Source organism: Gambusia affinis, linkage group LG21 (genome assembly GCF_019740435.1).
Source record: "Gambusia affinis linkage group LG21, SWU_Gaff_1.0, whole genome shotgun sequence".
Taxonomy (NCBI): Eukaryota; Metazoa; Chordata; class Actinopteri; order Cyprinodontiformes; family Poeciliidae; genus Gambusia; species Gambusia affinis.
In genome coordinates, this window is record NC_057888.1 from 15070610 (window position 1) to 15096938 (window position 26329).

General features: G+C 37.3%; 3 protein-coding genes across 6 annotated transcripts; 1 reads left to right on the forward strand and 2 right to left on the reverse strand.

Annotated features, from left to right (window-relative positions):
- Nucleotides 1–1493: 1493 nt before the first annotated feature.
- zc2hc1a (zinc finger, C2HC-type containing 1A) lies at nt 1494–10138 on the reverse strand. Of its 2 annotated transcripts, XM_044104817.1 has the most exons (10): nt 10022–10138; nt 9358–9428; nt 8766–8882; nt 8079–8105; nt 6809–6950; nt 6454–6596; nt 4946–5048; nt 4067–4142; nt 3130–3234; nt 1494–2875 (listed from the first exon to the last, which is right to left on the reverse strand). In XM_044104817.1, exons 1-10 carry the CDS (start codon nt 10035–10037, stop codon nt 2752–2754), a joined length of 924 nt encoding a protein of 307 aa, XP_043960752.1. In that variant the 5' UTR covers nt 10038–10138; the 3' UTR covers nt 1494–2751. The 2 variants fall into 2 exon arrangements, with proteins under 2 accessions (XP_043960752.1, XP_043960753.1); XM_044104818.1 differs by lacking the exon at nt 8079–8105.
- A 1643-nt stretch (nt 10139–11781) lies between these two features.
- Nucleotides 11782–17557, forward strand: pkia (cAMP-dependent protein kinase inhibitor alpha). 3 transcript variants are annotated; one of them, XM_044104821.1, is made up of 4 exons: nt 11782–11846; nt 12495–12592; nt 15022–15241; nt 15668–17557. In XM_044104821.1, the coding sequence occupies exons 3-4, from the start codon at nt 15091–15093 to the stop codon at nt 15742–15744; spliced, it is 228 nt and encodes a 75-aa protein (XP_043960756.1). In that variant the 5' UTR covers nt 11782–11846; nt 12495–12592; nt 15022–15090; the 3' UTR covers nt 15745–17557. The 3 variants fall into 3 exon arrangements, with proteins under 3 accessions (XP_043960756.1, XP_043960755.1, XP_043960757.1); XM_044104820.1 differs by having other exon boundaries at nt 11784–11846; nt 15064–15241; XM_044104822.1 differs by lacking the exon at nt 12495–12592 and having other exon boundaries at nt 11785–11846; nt 15064–15241.
- Nucleotides 17558–18910: 1353 nt separating this feature from the next.
- Nucleotides 18911–26329, reverse strand: bco1 (beta-carotene oxygenase 1). The gene is made up of 11 exons (XM_044104823.1): nt 26128–26329; nt 25909–26037; nt 25552–25681; nt 25153–25300; nt 24918–25068; nt 22869–23089; nt 22441–22698; nt 22244–22349; nt 21358–21452; nt 19531–19642; nt 18911–19362 (listed from the first exon to the last, which is right to left on the reverse strand). The coding sequence occupies exons 1-11, from the start codon at nt 26183–26185 to the stop codon at nt 19208–19210; spliced, it is 1563 nt and encodes a 520-aa protein (XP_043960758.1). The 5' UTR covers nt 26186–26329; the 3' UTR covers nt 18911–19207.

Sequence of the window (26329 nt, forward strand, 5' to 3'; positions counted from 1 at the left end):
GGTAAACATGTGAGGAATACATATTATGTTGGGGAACTTGTACAGTTTTTCCAACATTTCCACAAAATATGTGGCAAAGTACCAAATGCATAGAAATACAATACTGCAACCTAAAACCAGATCTGAGCTTCAACCTATTCCTAAAATGCAGATATTTCTAAATGGTAGCTATAACTAATAGTCATAACTATTTGACTCAACACTAATTAGTATGTCTGTCTTTATTTGACAGACAAAAGACCGCAGTGTGAGGTCACAGCGACAGAGGATTCCAAGAAACCAGGAGAAGAAGAAGAGGAAAAAACTTTGCAAAGCTAAAGCAATGCTGTCTTCCATGACTGTATGCTACCAGAGGCTGAACTCTAAGTTTGCGGATGCTCGAAACTAAGCTGAACCACAGCATGAAACCAAACAGAAAAAAAAAAAACAAAAACAAAAAACTTAATGTGCTGCCAGTTTGTCTGAACTGTGCTGTCATTTCGGATTATGCAAGAAAAAGCTTCCAGCTAATATAAGCTTTCCTGTAAAGTATCGGTATATCCATCTTGCAGCTGCTTTGGGTGTTGGACGACTACTGACTCTTGAGATCAGTTTCCAAGCTACAGAGAAACAACTCACTTAGCAGAAGGAAGCAGACTGGACTCTCCCACGCTACATGGAGGAGCTGTATGCTGTATAGCTCTACTGCTACAAAGAGGAATTCACTTCAGACAAACAAAAAAGGCCTTCGGAAAGCATGTAGCCAGTGTTTGAAGAGGTGATTAGTGAAGAAATCTATTTCCAAAGACTAAGTAAAAAAAAAAAAAAGAAAAAAAAAAAATGCTCTGGTTTTTACTCGCACTCAGAAATGACTCCTGAAATATAAACTGGAAACGTTATGGTGCTCAAATGCAGTTTTGCTTTCACTTCGGAAAAAGAATGACCCGACTAGTCCGGACATATTTTTGTTATCTTGGTTATCTGACGCTGGTTGTTTTAGGCTGTGTGTCAAGTCATCGTTGCCGTTGCCATCGTTTAGTGACAATGTGTTCATTAGTCGCTCGGAATGATTGATATATTAAAAGCATATCCTGACACAGATGGCTGAGCTCAGTTCACAGGCCTTATTACTTACGTGGGAGACATCGAAGATGCCTTTCCCACAACTTTCGGTCGGTGTTGATTAATGTTACTTTTATCATACAAAAAAAAAAGGGAAAAAAAAGCCAGCTATGCTCAACAACCAGACTTGTAACAAAAAAAGAAAAAAGTTGAAACATGCAGCCTTTGCTCTTTTTCTCATATACTACTTCCAGTGCTGCTGATTTCTACCTTGTGCTTAAAAGGCCTGTTTTTAAACAAGTGAAGTATATTTGTTGTTTATGACATTGCATGGGTTTCCCCATCTATATTTATAATTAAAGATCTTACTTTGCACCTATGACTCTATTGCACCTTCTATGACATCCCTTTAGGCTTCAACTTTCTTATGCAAGTCAGAAATGAATCACTGGTGTCTTCAAAGAAGTTTATTTTATGTGGTTGACATACATGACATTAAGTGCACAACCATAGAGAGGTTAAATGCTTTTAACGCAAGAAATCCAACTTTTTGCTCAGCTTAAATATTTCTCCTTCTGTGACATGTTAGTTTTTAAATCTTGTTTGGAAAAGAAAACAAACCAGATCATTGCTAGGAGTAGAAAATGACTTACGAACAGAAAGGACAGGGAGAACTTGTACAAGTGCCGACAAGTCCCACGGAAATATACAATCTAGTGCCACTGTAGTTGTGATTCTACAATTCGTAATGTGTTGAATAATGAATCCATAAGAAACAAAAAATAACAATTACACTTGAAAAAAAATTATTCTGTGAATCATATCTCAGATCATTCAACATAAATTAAATGGATTAAGAAAATAAATAAATTTCACTTTATAAAATAGGGGGGGGAAGAAAGGACAGAATAAAAACTACATTTGCCAGTAGCAGTAGGGTTACGGGACATGTTGCCTGTAAAGTGACAGCTTTAAAAACTGGTTTCTATAGGGAGTGATTTCTGTCTAAACAGGGCGGTAAGAGAAAAGTTCCAACCTGGTGTTAAATGTAAAAACCACATTGTGTTCCCTCAGTAGTCCATTATATTGCACTTTAATATGAAAACCTTCTGTTTGAGAAGAGAAGGCTGACTGAATGCGCTTTAGGACGGGAGAGAAACTCAGTAGCAATCCCAGCCAAGCTTCACCAAACACTCTCTTCCCAGTTTTACTGCACACTTATGGGTGCGGATTTCTGCACACTTGCTAATCCCGCGGCAGTAACTTTGTTTTTGATACTTACATAGGAAGTAGCGAGAAGGAAGGTAAGATGATTTGGATGGGTTTTTTTCCTAGGAAAGGAGCCGACATGCATTAACCTCTTAACTGTCACCAAAAACCTTTACACTTTAGACAATTGGTTCACAAGGACAACAGTGTCCTCTTGACAGTTAAGAGGTTTAAGATATTTAAAACTTTACAGTTTGCTATTAAGACCGCTCAAAGAAAATAATTCAGCAACATACTGAGGAATATCACTGCTAAATTGTCGCATAGAGCAGTATAGCTTTTATCTTAGCCATGCCCCTCAGCTAACAGGAAACCAGCAACAATGTGTGTCAGATGGAAAATCTGTTCTTGGTCTTTATTAACTTTGGTGATATTCTTCTCTGCTAACTAAGCACAGACGCATCCCTACTTTCCAGTTCCTTCACCGGCTTTTGACCTCCGTCAGATGCACATCCTCCGAATCCCACATTCACAGCAGAAATTAGCAGAGTCAACGGGGTACTTGGCGCCACAGCCGTGGCAGAACTTGCTCTTCATGCTGCCGTTACTGATGTTGACGTCATTCCTGAAAAGCAGAAAGTTACAAACGTATTAATAACTGGAGACCTGCAGAAGTAGAATACTGGAAAAAAAAAGCAACAAGTGACATTTAATTAAAAAGAAAAATAATAATAAAAAGCAGGGCAAAAAAGAAAAAAAATCATAAATTTGTAGCTGCTGGATTTTAAGATGGATGCAATTCACCAGAAACACCACAAGAGGGAGGTGAAGATCGGAAAGTACTTCTCCCAATGACCTGAAAAACTGGAGGTAATTTACCCAGACATGTTGGTGTCAGCTTTCTTTTTGTTGGCTCCTATTCCAAACTGAGAGTTCTTCACACCTCCGTAGCCTGGGCTTACACCTTTGGCCTTATTTCCCACACTGAGAGAGAACGACAACAAAAGCAGATGACAGTGAGGACTGGATCTGGAGACACTGATCTGTACTACAAGACATCTATCCGAACTAATTCTGGCCTAAAACAATTGGAGTTACAAAATATCCTACATTTCCACATTTATTTGACTAGTCCAGTCTGGATTATATGTCTTCACGAGAATACTATTTCAATGAACTATACATTTGAAAGTAAGATAATATGCTCTTATGTAATGATTACATTTTAGTTATTGTGCTTTTTTTCCCCCCTCCATTGACAAGTTTATAATGGAAAGTGAAGTATTCCTGCACAGACACACTTAAAAGAGAAACAAATGAACAAACAGTAAACTGAAATCTCTAAGAGTCTAATCTAATTACAAGTCGCTCATCAATGTTTTAACGTCCAAATATTTTACTCAAACCTTCATCCAAACAAAAATGATCTGAGCAATACGTTCTGGTAAACCGTGTGTGAAGCTGAAACACCTTATAAAGATGCGACTGATGATGTTTGTTTTCAAGCCTTTATCTCTGGTAATTATGATTTTTCACTAATAGCTAATGAAAATATGGTATTGATCAAGAGGTTATTTCTGACAAACGAGCATCACCTAAATGCATTTTGATGGATTGGAGGCGCACCGACTGAGGTTTTCTGGCCAATCACTAAAATCCCCAACCTGCCAATTTTGACCAACATTGTCTTTTTTTTTTTTTTTTTCTTCTCTGAAAAGTCACTAAATATGTCAACAAAGTCAATCTAAATATTAGGGGAGTCAGAGCCAGTTTATCAGTGCCCTCTAGAGTGAAGTGTGTGAGTTAACAGACTCACCCTGAAGGTGGGCTTGGGATTCCAGAGATATTCCTCTTCACTGGGGCTGCTGAGTTCGTCTTACCTGACGGGCTTACTTAAGTGAGTGAAATGATAAGGGGGGGGAAAAAAAGGACATGATTAATATGACAGGGTGAATATTTGCATGTGTATCTGTGAATCACATAGTAAACTTAAGGCATACATCTGAATAGAGCTGTTTTTTCTGAATGGATGTGTGTGTAGAGCATTGTGAAGCAGTTCCTGCTGGCAATGGTTTGATCACTGTTTGACATTTTAAAATGTTTCAAATCCAACTCCTGTTTTATAATATACTTTAGTTTTCCATCAACAATATATTTTCTTCTACTAGGAGAAGCCAATGGAAGTGATATATAATGTATATTTAATGGCATTCTGGTAAAGATGTGTAAATAATCTTAAAGAAAATGTTCTTATTTTTATTACATTAGCATAATCCCACACACACACAATCCCACCTTGCATAAACTGGCTTCTGTTTTTTTTATCTTAATCATTTCCGTCTCTCATGCTAAGCTCATACCTGAGCTACAACGGCGAAACGAGAACAAGTTTATTTTACAAGCTCTACATACCCAATGAATCACAAGGAAAAATGTGACAGAGTAACACCCCTCTGAGAAATTTAAGGAACTAGAATCATGCATAAAAACAAACAAAAAAATAAAAATAGGGTTGTTTTTCTTCAGAGAGCCACAAACAATCTCTTATTTTCCACTAATGGAAGTCACAACAAGGGGAAAAACATTAGCTTTTAGGCAAGTAACTCTACTATAAAATACGCTACAAACACACACATTTGTTGACTGTAAATACAGCAGCTTATGATTACAGATGAACAAAGCTGTGCTGGCTTACCAGTGGACTGTCCCAGGGGTTTCTGGGGGACACGAGAAGAAGTTGAGGGAAGTGCTGATGTGCCAGGAGGGGTTGTTTTCTTTACAGGACCAGGAGGCTTAAACTGAGGACAGAACGGAGGCATGACAACATAAAATCAACAAGCATTTGGCCAGGAATTTCATATGGGAACGTTTCAACATGCAGTGGCAGTCATGAAAAATAGAATGGCTGAAGTGTATCAGTGGAGTTTAGCTCTGTACCAGGAACAGCCTCATGTTCAATCTTACTGATTTGATTTTGAAGTGGTATTTTTTTTTTAAGGAATTTAAAATTTTGGAATCAGAGTTGAAAAGAAGCATAAAACCTTTAATGATGAGATGTATACTAGCAATACATTTTTAAAACAAAAACAAGGAAACGTACCAATCAATTGTTCAATTTAAAAAGGCATAAAATATCTTTTTGGTATTCTGAAAATGCTGCAAAAATAAAATTTATTTGCACCACTTGCCATCCGTCAGCAAACATCGAGCACTTTGATGTGCTTTTTTTTATTTAAAGTTCCGAATAAATCAGATAGAGGTTGGGGACATATGCTTTGATCCATAAATTTAGATAAGAATTCAAAACTGCTATCGCCATCAAAGAGCTTGAAGCAGAATTTTTTTTCTAACATATGTGATGGTAAAAAATAAAATGATGAAATCAGCGGGAAAAAAAATCTGTATAATTCAAAAAGGAAGCCAAACCAGAACATCTCTAGATTTTAGAGAAATCTAGAAATCTTGCAAAACCTCTGCCTGTTTTTTCCCTCTTCATCTTTAGAGGGAAAAAACACACACACTGCTTCACTAGGTAAAAATGAACGTGTGTGTAAGCGTAGAGCGGGCGCCACATGAACGGAAGCTATTAGTCCCTAACGTAGCGACCTGTGGTTCAATTCCCAGCTCTGAAAGCTTTGCTGCGCGCCTTCCCCACTTGTCTCTTTACCCATTCCCTTTCATGATCTAGTGCCAGAAAAAAATCTTTTAAAGAAATAAAACATAAAAAGAATCAATCGAGCAACAACAGGATTTTCACTCTTGTCCTTTTGATTCTTCTTTCATAACATTTGAATGAATCAACTGACACTTGAGAATGTGTCCAGCTGTAGTAACCCTTTATCAAATCACCAGTCAGGATAATAGACACATGTTATGCAAGACAAGAACATCACACTACCGCCAGGTCATTTCATTTCACAAGTCGTTCCAAGGTACAGCAGATCTTATGTCTTCCTTACGGTTGAATTGCAAAGTGACATGTGCACTTCCTGGATTCTTGCTCCCTTAGCTAAAAGTTAGTTTATTAGTAGTAGCATAGCAGGTTTTTTTTTTTGTTTTTTTTAGGAGGATGGTGGGGGGTTCACAGAAGAATCTTTTCATGAAGTTTCTGTGTTTAACATCTGACTACGCCAGACAAACCTTCTACCAGAAAGACGAGTGGCATGCGCAGACTGATTTGGTTGCTGTTGTGCGTGTGTGTACCTGTGTGCGAAGCGGAGTCTTCTTGGCATCTACCAGCTTGCTTTTATTGGGCATGCGGGCGGCTTGCTCCCGGCAGAAATTGATGTGTCTGTCAGCGGCATTCTCATTGAACCTCCGCTGACAGTAAGGGCACTGGATGTAATCTACAAAGCAGGTTTGGTACATAGGCTACATGATGTGTACTTTTTTCTTCTTCTTTTTTTCCCCAATGAAAAAAAAAAAATGTGTATGTATATATATATATATATGTATATATATATATATACATATATATATATATATATATATATATATATATATATATGTATATATATATATATACATATATATATATATCAATCCACCTGTTTGTTACCTGGATCGTAAGTCGGAGGAGGAGGCGGGGGTAGAGGCGCCCCCTCCCTCATTGCCAGAGTGGCGGCCTTGGCAGCTCGAATGGAGGCGATGAAGTCCTCGTGTTTCTTGCGCCAGTTGGAGGGCTTCTTCGGAGGTTCGGCCTGGCGGGAAACAATATAGTTAGCATAGATTTTGACTTTTGATCGGTACTTCTCTGTAGTCACAGTTTAGAACATGACACAGAAGTTATTTCTACGCAGCCCTGATTTCCAAAGTTCTTGTTTATCTGAAATCTTTTAAGCCTGGGATTTCCACCACTGTTTTGATTCAGTTAATATGAGCAATAAATACATCAGACTTGTTTCTTAGTGAACTAAGATTTATAAAAAAAAAATTTCAAAACTTTATAGCTGCAGAACAAGTGTTATCTAAAGCTAATAATCTATGACAGAAATAGTTCAGTGCACTCTGTCTGGGTTGGCCTGACTTCCTATCTCCTCCTACAGCTGCACTGTTCAACTGCATTATGTCCATCTGTTAGAATGCACTTCTAATATTTTATTTAAAATACAGCTTTAGAGGTTCAATAAAAACCTGCATAATGTGCCAGTTTCTTTATCCTAATTAACTGATCCCTCATCTGAATAACTGATTACTAAAATAATCGATATTTGAAGCCCTCCTTATTTTTCTGCACTTTTCAATGCAACTTTCAAAATATGTTTTTCTTTTCTTTTATTATTTCTCAAGACTTTTCAAAGCGCCAGTGATGTGTCTATTTAACTAAAGTTTGTCCTGTTAATACCGATGAACCAGAAGCCACATTGAAGATGCGAGGTGAAAGCTAGACAGCATTGAGAAGACAAACAGATTCCCGAGTCAATTTTAGATCAAGCGCAAGAGTTTATGCAACTCAGATTGACCTCATTAGAAACTATAAGGCACGACAGAGAACAAATTAAAATTTGTAAGGAAGCTATTGAGAGAAATCCCTGTTATTTGACAAGTCTGAAGGGACTGCAAAGTTGCAAGCAGAAGACATTAGCATTAAGAGTCACAGCACAAGACTTCCTTACACATAGAGTTCAAAAACTGAAACGACAAAATCCACTGATTTTTCTCGTTATACCGACATCACAAATATGAGTTGACATGCTTTCAACTACCATTTGCTCCAAGGGTATATGTGAGTATTCAGAATGCCAGAAAGTGTGAGCAAAAGCAAAACAACTGTATATGAAAAGGAAGGCGAAAACAAAACAAAACAAAAGTAAAGCAAGTGAACTTACTTTCCGTGAGGCAGCTGAGGTTTGTGACTGAAATACAATTGACAATGTTTTACATTTGAAAATAAACGCAAAGATTTATGTACAGGTTGTTCATCAAACTAAAGATCAGAATGCTGAGAATATTCTAACAATTAATTTAGTACTGGGCTCCAGCACTGATCCAGTACAGAGAACAAGTTTTAACATGATATACGACAAGAGTATTAGCGCCAGTGTAGATAGAAAAAAATTATAATTATGTGATCACTAGGGAGTAAATTCCCACCAGAAAACATAAACATTTATAGAATAATTACACAAATTTCTGACAAAAAAAAAAATGCAGATATCCTCCGTCAAAAAATGATACATTTGAGAGAAAAAAAATCTCTGCCTAGAGGCATACACTTATGATATTAAAACTTGTGCACAAACTGCTCACAGTCTCCTCCTTTCTCTCTGTTATGTTACATCAAGTTCATCAAAACATTGGAAAAATTGTTCTCCTGTAACGGTGAGTTGTTTATCCACCATTAACACATTGTGTCATTAACTAGGAGCAACACATTTTTCCACACAGCAATTTTTGTCCATAGCTTGATTAAAAAGGGCCACAAATGCATTTGCTAAAATAAAAAATAAAAATAAAAAAAAAAGGCTGGACCATCTTCACTGTTGGAATGCTATGCCCTTCATCTCACGACTTACCACTGGTTTTAACGGTTTTAGTATGGGGATGTCTGTGCCCTCAGCTCTCTGCCGGCTCGAATCGAAAACTTTTCTTCTTTTAACCGCTGCCTTTTGGCAAATTCTAGCATGTTTCTCCTATTGGAGGAAAGATAAATACGTTAATGAAAACATGGTTCCTATACAATATCCCTACGAAACCTGAACACGTTGAACAATTATTTTGATAATTTAAAGCAAGTCAGTGGAAATGTCAATTGATCTGCTTTTCTGATGCAAAGATTATAAATCAAATGTGAGTCTATCATACTGCTTCCCTAAAACCCGTACGCTCTCTATAAAAGCTTTGTTTTTTTTAAACCAAAATACTGAGTCTGTCAGTATTTTGGTAAAAATAAAAAAAATACCACTGAGTCGGTCATCTGACAGACTCAGAAGAAAATGTGATTGCCTAGCAACTTCAAAACTTTCAATGTTTGAAGGGCCTAAAGCCCTCTTGACAAGGTTTAGCTGGGATAAAACCACACCATTATCTTCCAAACCATCATCACTTTTACGACACCGAATCAATACAAATCTTACGAAGTATTTGGAAGAAAGATGTTTTATTTACCAGGACACTGGGGAAAAAAAATCTTGCACAGGTTTTGCACTGAGACAGTTCCTCACCAGGAGTGTGACTATCTGCAAGAAGACCAGATAAACAAATGAAACAATGCTAACTCTTTGCCTTTAGACGTGGAAAGACGCTTAACTTGCAATTGTCTGGTTAATACTGGCTTTTGGCCTCAAGTATTGCGTTGGGACGATTTGAGTTTGCATGATAATATAACCACAATCTAATATTGTGCTCTTAACAAGACGTATTGTACTTTTTTTAAAAATGCCATGAATAACAAACCAATTCAAAACGACACAGAGAATAATGATTCTTTTTTGTTCAATGAAATGCATTTTTGACGACGCCCCAGTCCAGTTCATTCATTAAAATTTTCCATCATAGCAGTAAAGCTAACACAGGGCCACTTTTGTGGCGATAAATCACACCCACCTAGTTAGCAGTTAGCTTCATTTTTATCCTAACATTACCTTAGCTGTACTTGGGCTAAATCCCAAACAAAAGAGGTCGCTGTCAAAAAAAACAAACGGTAAAGCAAACGCAGCAGTGACATTTTAAATAGTAATTCTGAATGTGTAACGCTGAGATGCTGCAAGTTCGACTTTGGCACACACACAAAAAACACATAAAGGAGGAAAGGGACATCTATTTACTTTACCTTGAAATTCTTCCATTATTAGGTTATTCTCTTGTCTGATGCTTCTGCCGTTGACACCAAACGGCCCGACGTAGTCTGGGCAATAAAGAGCAATCCCTCCGTATCATTTCCGGTTTCGCAAAAATGACCGAAACAGCCAAGAATTTATGGAGAAAACAAAATTTTAGCGAAACAAATAAATAAAGTAATTAACTAATAAATAACAGAACAGTAAGTTTAATTTTTTTTTTTTTTTACAACGACCAATTACAACGTTTGTGTATATATTGTTTTGTTTTTTTGTTTTTTTTTACTTTTCCATTTAGTTTGTTCTGTAACTCCATGCTCCAGTACTATAAATAATAATAATAATAATAATAATAATAATAATAATAATAATAATAATAATAATAATAATAATAATAATAATAATAATAATAATAATAATAATAATAATAATAATAATAATAATAATAATAATAATAATAATAATAATAATGTTTAGCCAACCAAGGGCTTGTAGAATAACTATCTTGACAGGACTTATCTTTGGCTATAAACAGCGACTGACATTTTAACATCAGCGTTTTCTATTGGTTATTACATCAGGTACAACCAATAGAAAACCCAAGCACCGCTTTGCGTTAGCGCTACAACAGATGGGGCGTGGAAGGAATTATGACCTCAGAGTCTTTATTTATTCATTTATTTCAAAAAATGAATTGGTCAAGTGGCCTGTTAGTACATGGGAATCAAGCATATATTTCTTCTTACTTTTACCAAAATCAAACATTGTCAATGGCAGAGAAATAATATATGTGTGTGTTTGTGTGTCTGTTTTTCTACATTAGTTAATAAAAGGTGCTGGTACTTTGTAATTAATGAAATACTACTGAGACTGTTGCTTGTTGCGACTGTGAATCCCTGTTTGTCTTCCAATGGAATATCACTTGTTGTGAAACAGAGGTATACAAATAGCCTGAACTGACATATATTGTGCCAATAATATATTATGTAACATTGCTTTAATTCCCAGAGAATCAGTGTTGTCCTGCTGACATATGCTGGGTCAAACATTTGGCTCAGGGCAAACACTTGGGAGTTCACAGTTTGCCAGATGGGGAACATGTGTCTTCTGAAAGAAGGGCTTCACAAACAGCTGCTATGAGAAAGCACAGAATTGAAAGGATGCATCTCCGTTCATTACAATAAGACCACTGTTCTAAAACTGGCTGTTCTCTCTGTCCTCTATTTCACACAGATACTGACATTTTTCTATGTAAACAAACAACTATTGCTAGTGGCCGCCAGACTTTGACTTTCTTGTACTTTTAATTCAAATACCGAAAGCAATATATTCTCTTTTGTTCGTTTTTTTTTTTTTTTTTTTTTTTTTGTTGCTGTTGTTCTTAAAAAATATTATTCTACGTTTCTAGCCATTAAGAAAATCTCTACAGCCTCTTGATTCTGAACCATGAATAAAAAAGGAAGTAGTGTAATATTGTTGGATAAAAGGTGTCGTTAAAACCTAAAAAAGAAAAAGAAGTAACTGTTACCTTTTTTGTTGTTTAAAAATGCTTTAGGTATCAAGCATGACTTAGAAGAAATTGCAATTTGATGCCATGAAATTGGCTTCTTTCTTTAAGAAGTACTGGCTCGTTCTGATACTCTTTCTGATACACCACCTTAATCACAACAAAAGCTGTTTACAACCTTTCGTAGGAGTCTTGGGGTGAGAAGTAGTTTGTATTTAAGCTCAGCAGATTCACAGTTCCACCAGGTGTTTCCTAATTGCTGCTGCCGCTGGTCTGGAGGAGCTGAGTGGGAAAGGCACGTCAAAGAATCTGTAAGTACTGGAAAATAATTCAGTCCCAGTTTGAACAGCAAATATATTGTGGTTTTGATGCTTGCGCTAGTGTAAAGCTGTTTAAAAGCCAAGAAACAGAATCAAAAAAATATTTTGGAGGGGATTTCAAAAGTAGAATCACAAAATCATGAATCTCACTATGAGTTTTTTTTTTTTTTTCCAGAATGTTTGTTGAGCATATTATCTAAAAGAGTGTTGCTGTCTGGAATCACCTGCCAACTCCATAGTCAGCCCCCATTTTACGGTGCTTCCATAATATACAACACCCTGGGGGCACCCAGACCCCGTTCACCGGAAATCACAAAAACTGACGGAAAATTTAATGAGGAAAAAGCAACAATGTTTTAGAAGTGTTGGGGCTGCCCCCTTACAAGATGGCACCCTGAGCAGAGAGCTATATCACTCGTTTCAAAAGTTGCCTGTGGAAGAGTCTTAAAGCAGCCTTACACAGTTTGGGACTTTGCTTTTAGCTGCCTGTTTTTTATTTTATTGTTGTATCTAAATATGGCATAGCTTCCGTGCCTTCGCTTACATTTTTGCACAAATAACGTGATCCACAAACACAAGTTTGTTTTGGATTTTATTTTGAAACAAAAGCCCGGAAATAAAATTAGTCTTTTTTTTCAGCTTCACGCCACAAACTCTTGTAGATGAACCGAGGTACCCGGACTCAGGCTGGAGTGACTGACCCTTGCGAACATTCGGAATCTGTTTAGCCCAGACAGGTACATTTCTAATCACGACAGGGATCACACGATGCACAGGGTGCACACGGAGGAATCGCACGCAGAACGAGTTTGCATGCCGTTTGTGTGACACTGACCTGCCTCTGCCTGATTGGGGTCTTTGTCATCAGCGACAGAGAGGCAGATGGCGGTTCTATTATTTCATTGAAATCAGCTGGAGACTCAAGATTGTGCCGCGGTATTTATAGTAGCACATATTTATTAACCCTCACTGTACGTTTTGTTTTATTGTTTAGAACATTAAATAACAAGCACAACAATGATTCGCAATCTTTTTATTTTTATTTTTTCTGAGTAAGATGTATAGAGTTTTACTGAATGAAAGCATTAAATAATATTGTGCGTTACAAATTTAGATAATGTTAGTTCCAACTGAAAAAGAGACAAAATATTAATCTGGGAAAGTATTGTCATAAATATAAATGATCTGACAGGATCAAAGTTGAATGGGGCTGAATTCCCACTTGGAGGTCAGACTATTGTCCACCTGCCTGGTTAATTGTTTGCGCATCTGACTTTATGGCTATAACTGCAACACTGAATTCCCACTTTATTGTCACATCAGTCCTATTTTATTGACATAATTTGCTAAAAAATACAAATAATAATAATGAAAAAATAGCACATGAGGTAAAGTGTTGTGGAAGGTAAAAGCTGGATAGAAAGTTTGGTAATTGGGTGATTTCTGTGACTTTGTCATTTGCTCTTGCCCTCAAGTCCAAAGCAGAATCCTTAGCAATAGGGGGAATGGACTGGATGAGCTTACAGGCCTGTTTAGAAAGATGTCACGGCTACTTGAGATTTATTTTCACACAGTGGTGTTTGTGGAAGTGTGTTACAGTTCATTTCCCAGGACAGCACAGCCTTAGTGGCTGTCAAATCCTTCACCAAAAGAGTTTTTTTTTTTTTTTAAAAGAAATCTAAACAAATTTGTTCATCTGTAGCTCAAATCATAGTATCCTTGTAAGTGTAACAATAAATGAATAAAACACAACTTAGTGGGGTTTTGATAAACTTGTGAGCAAAGAACAAAAGCACTTTCTTCAAATTTTCTGTGTGAACATTAAATGTCTCTTGGAGTCTTTGGGCTCCAAAGACCCCAGCAGGAAACTCTATATAAGACTAGCCTCTGTGGCGAAAGTTATTCTGGGTCTCCATTTCATTAGCTCTCCTCTTTACTAATGCTATCAGTGTTTGGCAGCACAGCAAATGAAATGGTTTCAAAGACAGATCAGCAGATTTTGTCAGGACTACAGAAGGCAGAGAGACCATCTTGACTCTTGTGTTTTGCTGTGCTTTGATCATTAGTTTGGAGCTACATTTGTGTTCAGGCCAGCCTTAAAGTGTCAACTAACATTATAGATACATAGCAGATGTGTGAATATGCTACTAATTTTTAATGTAACGGGATATTAATTTTTCTTTTTGGAGTGAGGGCAAAAGACTCTGAAAGGTCAGGACCAACAAATTAGGTTATAATCATCCATGATTTGACTGTCCACATTCCTGCATGCTGTCTGTAGTGTCTCCCCTTTCCCTGTGTTCAGTCTGTCTGTTGGGCACGCACAGCAGCTGTTGGGTTTTGCCGATTTTGACACCATGTTGAGAATGACAGCTGAATGGGAGTGTGCTCGGCTCATGACAGATGAGACATTCAAATATTGCGTTGGTCAGTCAACGCCTTTGCGGCTATTGCTGCGCATGGATTGATCTGGAGGCGGGACTCATTTGTGCACTAGTTTTAATTTCTGAAATTTCTCTTTTTGTGAGTAAATGCAAACAAATCATAAATTTATTTTATTGTGGTTCTAGTTTGCAAAGTTGTTGTTTTTTTCTTTTATTCTTCTTAAGAAGGATTTTCTGTTTGGCACAGTCAAAAGAAATCTGCGATTGACAGATTTGAAGACACAGAGAAGGGAAAACAAAGCCTGAGCCTGATTATTGCTAAAGGACAGCCTCATCCAGCTGGGTTGATACAGAGAGCTGGAATGTCAACAGAGAGATTTAACCTACATCTCAGTGCTATGCAGCTTTCAATGGACTCCAGTGTGCAAGTTGACTCCTCGTTAATTACTCCTTTGACTGAACGTTTTTAGTTGAGCTCTGCATTGGTTTAGTAAGGTCTCTCTTTAATTTCTCCTCAGAATTCCCCACCACAGTAAACCTCTTCATTTCTGTAGAGTTGCCTGTACCCTGAACTGAGATTAAAATAGATTAATCAGGGATTAGGTTGTGAAATAAGAGGGGAGGGAGGGATATATTGAATGAGCGTCTGGAGAGTGTCTCTCTTTCTTCTGATGTGTCCTCCTCACACACGTTTACTCGCCAAAAACCTCCAAGACCTCTCCGAGTTTCGACATCCTGCCTAAATACTGCACATGTTTACACCCATGTGTGCCTGGAGCTAGCATTAGGTTTGTTTGTGTGTGTGTGTGTGTGTGTGTAAAAAGGCAATGCTATGGTGAAGCGTGCCAGCGATGACGGATGTGGAGGCCACTTACGAGGACTTCATCGCTTCTCGACGATCCGGCCGCAGGAACGCCATCCACGAGATCTCAGGAGGCCCAGGAGCGCAGGGGGCCGCTGACCTGTCCCAAACTCTGGCGCAGTTTAACATCAACAAATCTGGTGAGACCTAAGAATTCAATTTGGACTGGTATTGAAGAATTGTGCAGTATTTTGTTACTTTCTATGTTAAATACGAAAGGAAGGCAAGTATCTGATACAAGATTCAAGCCTGTGCGTTCAAAAACTATCCACATGTCCACCCTGTGCCCTCCCCGCAGTGTAAGCAATGGTACCCAAGGATTTATCTGACTGTTTTGTCTGTGATGAAGCCAAATATTAGATTTTCAGTGCTGCATCTGTGCATAGCTACTTTATTTCAAAGCGGAGTGTTGAGAGCAAATAAAAATTCCCACATTTTGACTTCACCTCACCTCCATCAACCTACTACCTTCTCTAGGAAAAAGATGGCCCTGAAATGTAATGGGAATGAAAAGGTGCCCCACTCGTGAAACGTCTTGTCTAACCGTCCCTGTTTCTGTCTGTAAGGGGATGAGGAAGTGGACGCAGAGAAAGGCCAGGACGATTCAGCGAAAGAAGAGGAGACTAAAGCTGAAGACTCCTAAATTGAAATAGGGACCAAGCATGGACTTGAGGGGTCTAGAATAGTCCCAGGATTCTCCAGCTTTCAACTCACTGTTTGCAACCAAGAGAGAAACTCAAGAAAACCCTCTACTGCCATCGTCCCAGCAGAACAAAGTTTTCTTGCTGCGTTTGGTGATCTAGGATCTAGGCCGACTGTGAGCGTAGCATGATGCGAGCAACTAAAATCAACGTGTTTTTACAATTCCTAGGTGTGGAGAAAGGAAGGCAACAGACGCCAAAATGAAAAATGTCCTCTAAGGATTTTTTGAGGCAAATTCTTAAAGAGTTGCCAGTAAGTCTAAGCATGTTTACCTTCCCCTTTTTCTGCCTTTACTCAACCAGCACTCATTTCTCTGAAACAATCCGAGGAAAAGGTAAAAGGTAATCTTGCAAGTACTGCACACATGAACCCGCTCTTCATGTCTCCTGTCAGCTGTTTCCTTTGCGCTCAATAATTTTCTGCATGTTTTCTTTTTTCCCCCCTCTGGACCATAGACCTAGTTTAGCTAATTGGCTTTGTTGACTTTCTATTTGTCCATCTGCCTTAGGTAATCTCAGACGCAGCTGATTCAACTGATGATTAGATAACACACTGTTAACCCCTGGAACGTTGAGTCTTAGGTCTATACTGCTTCTGAGGCAACGTGCAGATTAGAGGTCATGTGTTTGTTTTTTCAAATATTTCAACACCTTTTCTTCAAGATCTGCACATGAAGTTATGGTTTTCTGCCATGTGATGGATTTTGTAATGCAGCTTACATTTCATCACTTAAAAATTTAATATTTTGCACTAATAAGTAATGAACTGTTAATATGTTTTTTATTAGTTTTGCAATTACATTTGGAAGATGAAACGCTCTGGACTAAAATTTTTCTTACCGTCATGCCTTTCGCTGTCTGTGACGAACAAATTTCCCTCTGAAATCCACATTCTTCACATTTACGATCTCCATACAGTAACACACTGCCATGCAATATATTCTAATCATTTTTGTATGTTACCTTGTTTCAAATTTAATGTGTGATCTTGTGCAGCCCCAGGAGTATAACGGATATTTGCTGCTTGGTTGTTGTTAGGAATTGCACTACTGATTGCATACAGCTCTAACCATGAGTGGATTATAATTAATTAATTAATTTACTTTTGATGAGATGACTCTTGGGCCTGTATTCTCTGCTCATAAACCTTTTCACAGTAAAATAACTTTCATACTATAAAGGTATTTTTGCCTTGTATAACTAAATCAAACACATGAATATGCGTTCACAAAAAATGTCTTGGTAAAATTGATGCTGTGAAATTCTTTCATTCAGTGGTATTATGGTATCTGATTTTTTTTTTCCTCTTTAAATTTGAGGTATTATTCAGAATATTTGTGGATAAAAAAAAAATGTTTGTACCGTACAGCAACTCAGGTGTAGTTTGTTTTAATGACCAAAACTGTTGCAATGTCGGTGACTGATGTCACCCATGTTGATTTTTCTACAAAACTGTCTTCAGGAACTCAGGCACACCACGGAAAAGGCATTTCACGGTTTTGAAATATTTTCAGTTTACTTGCAGCAGCTTTGACACTTTTAAGTTATGATGTGTGACATAATGACTGGAGGAGAAGTTTGGGTGCAGAGAAATGACATGGTCACTGCTTCCCTCTGGTGGTCAGCTAGAGCTATTCTTCACTAATAAAGAGTCATATGACACAAACGGTTTAGAGACTCTAGGAATTATGAGATTATGTTCACTTATAGCTGTGTTGAAGCATGACGAGTCAAAAATAAAACACATGCAACACATGATGCCTGATGAGGTGTTTTAACTATATATATTTTTAATTCTTTTGTATTATTTTGGTGTTCTGTGATGGACTAGTGGGCTAACGCAATGATGGGTGGACACAGGTATATCAGTGTTGTTCTAGGGGAAAATGGGTGAATGTATGTTTTGTTAAGTACGTTGAGTGATGAACATGACTAGAAAGGGACTGTATAAATTCTTTCCATTTGCCACATGTATCTGATAAAAAACCCTCATCAAAAACATATCCTAAACATATTCTAATCTATTAAATATGGAGTAGCAAACACTTTTCTAACCCAGGAACATTTACAGATAAGAATAATTACATGTCATCTGCATACCATTGTGCACTAAGGTTCTATTTTCTTTATTTACATTTGCCAGAGGGGATATGTAAATGTTAAACAGAACAGGGCCTAGTTTTGATCCTTGGAGAACCCGGCAGGTAATTACTGGGAAGCGTTCTGAGAGAGTGGGTATCAGCTCAATAAAAAAAATAACCTCTGCCATTGTAAAACTGCATCAGTGAGGGCAAGCTGATTAGCTTTGATAAAACCGCATGCTCAACTGCTAACTTCAAGGATTATATGCAATAGTACTAGAAGAGTGAGTCTGCCTAAATCTTGACTCAACCTCAGCACTTTCAGAAGAAGTAGGTCTGTGTCCAGCCTGAACGCCAGACCGATTGGAATGATCGATCAAAGATAATAATTTAACTGATTTTTAAGGACTGGCCAATTAGCTTTTTGTGGAATGTAATATGACGTTGGCCAGAATTTCCAGGTCAATGATTGAAAAGCCCATCATCAAAAGTAATTCTGTGAAAATGCAATTGCTATAAAGGCTAGTTTTATGGCATTAATTATGTTTTGAAAGAAAGTTACATACATGTTGAAAGATTGAGTTGACAGCTGATTCCTTATGACGTAGAAGGAGGAGACCACTAATTTATAAGAAGGAGAAAAAAGGGAGTTCAGGATTGCTCTGGTATCAAGTCTGAGAAATATTTAGATAATCGCTCCTACCTGGCTTCATTTCACTGCTTTTTAGTTTAAATTGTTGCTTCTGCATGTTGTCATGAACAGTTAACTGGGTGTGCTTCCTTTTTTGCTCAGCTCTCCAGCATTTTGTCTTAAAGCAGTCTCTGTAGATCTCCATAAGATTTTAGCCTTACCTGTTATGGTCCTATCCTTGTTTGGATAAAACCTTCAAAACGATTGACATGTTTGTGCTGTAAGCGATAATAGTAACATTACAAGGTCTCTGATTGGCTGTAAAAAAAAATCACCTTTACTTGTTCCTGTCTTATCTCTCTGCATGGTAATAGAATGAGTGGTACAACTCCAAACTTAGTGTTTACATTGGTCTTTAATGGAGTAATATGTAAACATTCAATAACAATGATACATACACACATGCATGTGCTCAAGGCGAACATATATTTATCCCTAAAACAGAAATAATATAATATTGCACGAGAATATAATTTCACAAGCTTACTATATGTAGATACAGTTTAACTCAGCACATAAGCTGTCATGGTAACAGGGGAAGTAAGATAAACAATGGTGTGTGGTTATGCAAAGTCAGACAAATGCATATGGCTGAGGAGGGCTGTAGTAAACTTCAAACATGTTGCATGTTGATTAGTTCCCTTTTGGAATAAAAATTCCATGCATGTCCTTATAGAGGTCACCGTTGACATACGCCCTGGCAACTTCCTTGAATGTTTTTCCGTCGAGGATCACAAGGAAACCAGACTGGCCTGGATTGGTGTTGATGACAGACGACAGGACCACTCCTGCAAATTAGAGTTAGAATTTACATTCATGCCAATTAACAAAGTAGTAAAGTGACAAAAAGATGTCTGTTTTTGCCACGTCTTTGTATGTGCACAGATTAAGAGCACACAATCCAGAGCAGACTGCTGTTAACGCCCAGGTTTACTTTTGCTTATCCAAACACTCACCATCGTCCTCTGACTCTCCATTTGGTCTGGGAACAAAAATCGGCTCTGATGGCCAGCAGTTTTCTTCATTCCAGTATAGCATAGTCTTTGTCTCTGTGTCAAACTTTGCAACCTAATGGAGATTAAAAAACAAACAAACAAACAAACAAAAACATTAACAAGCATTTGAAGCAACTTTTACCAGTGAAAACTTATATGGGCAATAATAGATCTTGGGAGCTGTAGTTTTAGTCTTAAACGGGAGGATTTCCTCTATACTGACGCTGCATGCATGCTCTATACAAGGAATTGCTGCAAGTTCATTACTCATTACAATCTATTGCGCTTCCTTAGAAAAACTTTTTAAACCAATTTAAATAAGGAACTGAGCTTGACTGCACCTTTTAACTATTAGGATCGATTGGAATAAATGTATGATTGGATAAAAGTAAAAGTTAAAGTTTTTGTAAAGTGCCATCAGATTACATGTTATGAATTGGTACTTTTTCCATCCATCCATCCATTTTCTAACACCCTTGTCCCTAGTGGGGTTGGGAGGGGTGCTGGTGTTCTGTTAGCTAACGTAAAATTGGGGTAGCAGCATCACTCTGTTCCCCAAAAGACTTGCGGCTCTAGATGCAGAGAAAGGTTCTCCTCCACATTCTGCGATATATGCATGGCACATTTTTCAGATTTCTATTTGTTTAGAAGCTTGAAACTTGTGAAACATTCCAATTATGCACCACACAACTGTGTAGTGTGTTATACCACAAACTTGAGTACTTTTAATATTACAAAAAATGTAAGAACTTGCAAAATATGAATACTTTTGAATACTTGTTAGCTTTTTTTCTAATAATAAACTGTGTATGACTGAATGTTACACCCTGCTGACTCATCAACCACAAGTTGGATTCACATATACATTTCTAGTACAGCTTAATGTCTTTGAAGAATGCAACATCACTCTTTACTGAATCACTTATGTTCAAGGATATTATATAACTACATGTTTTAATGTTCACTTTGTCAAAATGTAGCTTTTTCTGTTCCTAATAGCTTCTCTTTAAAGATTTCCCTCCATCTTTGTCTTGAACATGTTATTTGTGAATTAAACATGTTGGAGGACTTTTATCAATCATATAAGCACCCATTCCAGTCAATCGGGATTCTTTTTTTTGCAGAAGGAAACTCGTGACTCTTTGTGATTCTTTGCTGACTCGGACGGCTTTCATGATGTTGAAATACGATGAACTGGGAGACATTTCTATCTCAGTACAACACAAATACCCTGAAATAAACCCCCCACCGCATGATGACTATATTTCGAACTTCCAGATACTAAAGCGGAGAGGTCTTCAGGTTCACAGTCAGCTTTACCTTTAACTCTTATCTGACTGAATGGTGATAACAGCTGATATATCCGTGTTTTGTAGGTGTCGTCATCTCACGCCATCTAATTCCGTACATCGAGGTTGTTATTCCACTTTTCATTGTGTCTTAATGTACAACTGGGCCCAGTGGACCTATTATAATTTCTTTTGTACGAACAAGGTCTGCGGACATCAAAGCGTTAAGGACATTGTGATGCCCTTCTCCTGCTTCTCCTAGCAGGTAGTTGTACTTTAAAAACTGCAATTTCCTTTCTGCATCAATAGAACAGTGTTGACAGGAAGAGCGTGTTTCCCAAAAACTTTAAAACATATGTTGTGAAACATTCTGCAAGGAACACAACGCTCTTGAGAACCTAGTATGCCATAAGAAATATGAAACCCAGAAGTTCCTACAAGTTGAACTTCACAACATCCAAATCAAAAAAAAAAAAAAGAAGGAAGGAAGGAAATTTACCTGTTTTGATAATGCAGATTGGTCTGCAATGTTCCCATAGACAAACTTGTACTTCTTCCCATTAAAATCATAATTGATCCTGGGTAATTCAAAATCTGGAAAGGAAGAAAATAATAGCATGGTACTTATTAGAAGCTTCAATAAGCAGGATTGGTTCACGTAAACATGAACCAATGTTTATGTGAGAAAGCCAAACAAATTTTTACTCGCTAAAGGCAGATTTAGGCTGAGTAAACTAAGAGATAAACTTAGCACAGGGACAAAGCTTACTCAGATTCCAAAGTACAGACAAAATAAATAAACAGGTGAATTTAGGAGGTCTCTTGGAAGACATGGGCAGGGAAGATAAAGTGCTGCAGCAGAAACAGGCCAAGTGTGGCTGGCATGTGAAAATGGGTCATGTAAACACTGAATGGATTGTAAAGCAAATCAGTGACAAAACTCACAAACTAGTTAAGAAATACTATTACGATTAGATGTTGTTTGAGTGTCCATTCATAGGGCTTCTCCAAGGTATCCAAAACCCTTGGATGTTTTCACATTTTGTCATATTGCAATGTGAAAACATGACTTTTATTTTATGTGGCTGACATTGAGAAATACAAGGTAGCAAAAGTGTCAATTGTTGTTTTATTAAAAATGAAAACGCAATAACTGTGGCAAACCTTTAATTTTTTATTTTTTTATTCAGCTCTCTTTAATTAAAAAATAATGTCAAGTGCTACCAATTTTTATCAGAAATGACCTGGTTGAAAGAGTCCATCTGTAGTCATAGAATGTTTTGGGAATATCTTTCTTCAGCAGGGACATTATGACATAAACCAATGCATAAGAGTACAGTACAAGTACTTCTACAAAGCACTGTATGACAGGGTGTTGGCTTTACCTTCACAGAGCACCTCAGACTGGCATGTGTATTTGCCCTCTTTCTCCTTTACAGCACTAGCTGTTGTGTAATTGAGTTTCACAAGATTCTGTCCAACCTTAACGCCCTGCAAAATCGAAGAACAGCCCAGACTGTAAGAAATCTCAAGCCATTTTAAAGCTACAGCTTAAAATTCAAGATTTATTTTCACACCGTACCTTGTCCGACTTGACAGGAAGTGCGAATCTTCTGAAACTTGGTTTGGAGTACTCGCTGCTTTGAGAACTAGCATCGTCTTTTAGGTTTTTCAGGTAGAACATGTCGTAAAGCTTGCTGTCATTGTAGGCGATGACATCAAACACCACATGGTCTTCATCTTCGAAGGCATTCACATGATGATAAATGACCATTGGTCCAGTGTTGAATTTCATTTCAACCTCTTTGCCAGTTCTCTTGTCGATCAAGTGGACCAGAGTCTGATGCAGAAAGAAGAAGATGTTAAGAAAAAGTTTGGATCGTACTTATACGCTCCCACTTTTTCCAAGGTTTGTAATGTGAGCAGAAAAAGCAACTTTCTTTTTTTAACTTTGCTCTAAGAGAAATATATGAACAGAATGCAGGCCGCAAAACTGCAGTGACTCCTTACATTTTCATCAGGGTAGAACTTCATGCAGCTCGCCCAGTTGACTCCCCTCATGTAGGCAGTGGCCATCTTGAGGATGTCCAACTTGAAAGGCTGCTCGACAAAGATGATGTAATTGTCTGTGAAGCCAATGCTGTGGCAGTAGCTCGGTGAGAAAAGAGACCGGCAGGAAACAGTGGAAATCGTCTCCACATTCTTCAGAGCAGGAACAGTCTTGCCTTTGTCTAAAATGAGACAAACACATTTAATAATTGTGTTTAGCTGAGGAGACAAACTTATGTCATCTGACGAATCCTTTTATTCTGTAGGGCCTCATTTGATTTATTTGAACCTGAGTTTGGTTCTGATGGACACCTGGACCCATTATCTTAGCCAGTTGATAATTTTACAACAATTGATTGCATTTGGAATAATTCATCATTCAATATAAAGGAAGTTCAATAAATATGTTTTCCATGTGTGAATGTTTATTGATAATCAATCCCACTTTTGCCCTGTCTATTTTACAATCACACCACTTTTCGCTCAAAGTTCCTTGTTATTTAATTCAAATAATAAACTCATCTCTCCTGTCGCTTCTTTTCAAGTGTTGTGTAGTTGCATAGAACTAGTCAATGAATGGATGGGTTATGAATTTTTTCACTTGGATAAAAGAACTCAGACCTGAGCTTTCAGACACGCACAAAGACAGCTACAAAGTCAGCTACAAAGTCAGCCTTCTATCACCTGAAGAACATTTTAGGGATTAAAGAACTAATGTCCCAGCAAGATCTTGAAAAAAAAATCCTCCATTCTTTTATCTTTAATTGAATTGGTTACTTTAGGAGCGTCATCATAGGTGTACCTTAAACGTCACTTAACCAGCTTCAGATGATCCAGAATGCTGCTGCTCACATCCTCATTAAAACTAGGAAAATAGAACACATCATCCTAGTCCTCATACCTTACACTGCTGCCCTAATGCGCACAGAATAAACTTTAAAATACTTCTGTTAGTTTAAAATTTTTAAATATAATCTTGAACAAACTTCAAAAAACTGATAATTATTCTTATTTTTTCTTTCTTGAAGTATTTTAGGAATGTGCTATGTAAATAAAATGTATGTACATGTACATCTTGTGACAGCATATAGCATTCTACATCGCTACGTCATTCAGAATCATTGGTGCCTACCTACCAAACAGTGAAAGTTGTATATCCATTTGGCAATCCAATTGCACTTTTACACTCACGTTGATGAAGACCTTTGAACTGATAACATTAGGACTGGATGTGCTCATTGTCCAGGACAACAAATACTCAGATGACTTTTCCCAGAATTTACATATTCATATTTTTAATATGTGTGACCAAGAAAATTGTTTATACATAATTTCCAAAGTCCAAGAACAAAATGAGGCAAGAGAAATATTCTTTTCACAAAAGTTTTGAGCTGTACTTGGCATTGGTCATGGTGGATGTTTTAAACAAAACGCTCAATCTTAACCCAGGTTCACATTATATTATTGTTTGGACCTCAGTTGGAATTGTTTGTACTGCTTTCTCCTTATCCCTATTCCTCTATCGTCATTTAACCTCTAACTCTAAGAGGTTATCACATGCTAGCCAATCATTGATGGACAAATACCTATGTCAACCCTTTCGGACATAATTCTGCAGCAGCAGCAAATCATTATTGATCGTTTTCTTTCTTGTTTTTAGCCCCTCTAGAGAGTAATATTTTGCATTCATCATGTTAGTTACAAATGTATTTTGTTTATTACTTGTTTTATCTATATATATTTTATTGTTATATTGTTTTTTTGTGCTTTATATTTAACTGCTACTGGCAATTTCATACCCTTTGGTCTGCTGTTGTTCTTTTCAGTTTTCAGTTTGCTATATAAATAAACTTCGGCTTGACTTGACAAGACTAGACTAGAGTGTAATAAAGGTTGACTGTAACATAACACGTTTTACATGCCTACATTGTGAAGCTGATAAGAAATAAGTAGCAAATCTGAAAGGAGAGAGAAGTCCCCGAGGTCTCTGTTGTGAGAAGATGAACCTACCTTTGGGTGAAACAGCGGGGACTTTGAACAGGATGTATTTGGTCTTTCCCTTCTCTGCTATCGAAATTCCAATGTTGTAGGCATTGCCTTCTTTGTCATAGTGCGGATGAGGTGTAGCCAGATTAACTGGCAGGTACTTCATGTAATCTACCTTAATGATCCAAAAACAACAACATTAGTTGAAAATGTTTCACTTACTGCAATTTTCACAAGAAAGAGGACCCTGTAGGGTTACCTTGTCATGAGTCTCAAGGGTAACCGGATCAATTTTGCGGATGTAGTTGGTTTCAGAAGTGGCATAATAGTCATCTCCGTATTTTATGATGTTGCTAGAACCATTGTCGGTAAAATCTGGCACCGTGTGGTTCAGGAAAGTGATCGCCCTGAAGAATAAGGGCGTGTCACTTTTATGAAGTGCAAAACTTTCAATGGTTTTACCTTTCAGAACAACGTCAAAGAATTTAAATAAAGTCGTAGTCTCACGGATACCAATTGTTTATGATTATTGTCATTAGAGCACAGCAGCCTAAACAGAGCTTTGTTATAGGAAATTACAGAGCAAAAACACAGAATGATCAATATAATAACAATAATAGTAGTAATAATAAATAAAACAAACAAAAAATGCTCTTACTTAACAATAAAGTTTTTGCTTGGGTCTGGATATGCCATTGTCCCCATTTCAGACACCACTATTCTGTTTGCACTCATGTTAGAGTTGTAGGTGTCACTTCTAAGGAATCTGCTCCTATGGGTCATCTCTCCTGAAAGGGCAGAGAGAGAGAGAGAGAGAGAGAGAGAGAGAAGATTTTTAAATTTAAAGCAGAGCACAAGATTTAAAGTAATAATAATAATAATAATGATAATTAATAATAATAATAATAATTAATAATAATAATAATAATAATAATAATAATAATAATAATAATAATAATAATAATAATAATAATAATAATAATAATAATAATAATAGCTCCATTGCTCAACGAACCATCCTTGAATGAGAAGCTGGTCATTAAGGACATCCCGTCAAACCAGTGATCATAGCTGGATTCCCCCACAGAAAAAATCCCAGGTCCGTTACGCAGCAGAGTTCCTTGCAGCCAATTTGGAATCGTCCCTGTTTAAAATTAAGACATAAACCTTTACTCCATCATCCTGGGGTTTGTGCATCAACTACCTTTAGAACATTAAAATAACCCATATTAACCTTTAACTTCCGCCTTGAAAGGCTCTGGTCTCTCTGTTGCGTTTTTGGACAAGTCCATGTTGGCTACTGGAGAGCAGGAAGGCACAGTGGTATCGGAGGAAACGCACTGAATTACTTCAACGCGCTTGAGCTTCTTTTATAGCTCTGGTCTTGTGAGGGGGCTTGGCAAAACATGCACTATCTTATTCTCCTTATCGGAGTG

Coding starts and splice junctions, on each gene's coding strand:
- zc2hc1a (XM_044104817.1), bottom strand. Junction 8,883..9,357: donor TTTTTTTCCCCAGTGTCCTG/GTAAATAAAACA, acceptor TTCCTCCAATAG/GAGAAACATGCTAGAATTTG. Junction 6,951..8,078: donor CCTCAGCTGCCTCACGGAAA/GTAAGTTCACTT, acceptor GTTTCCCGCCAG/GCCGAACCTCCGAAGAAGCC.
- pkia (XM_044104821.1), top strand. CDS start 15,091: ATGACGGATGTGGAGGCCACTTACGAGGACTTCATCGCTTCTCGACGA. Junction 15,242..15,667: donor GTTTAACATCAACAAATCTG/GTGAGACCTAAG, acceptor TCTGTCTGTAAG/GGGATGAGGAAGTGGACGCA.
- bco1 (XM_044104823.1), bottom strand. CDS start 26,185: ATGGACTTGTCCAAAAACGCAACAGAGAGACCAGAGCCTTTCAAGGCG. Junction 25,682..25,908: donor CAGCTTCTCATTCAAGGATG/GTTCGTTGAGCA, acceptor CTGCCCTTTCAG/GAGAGATGACCCATAGGAGC. Junction 22,699..22,868: donor AGTTCTACCCTGATGAAAAT/GTAAGGAGTCAC, acceptor TTTCTGCATCAG/ACTCTGGTCCACTTGATCGA.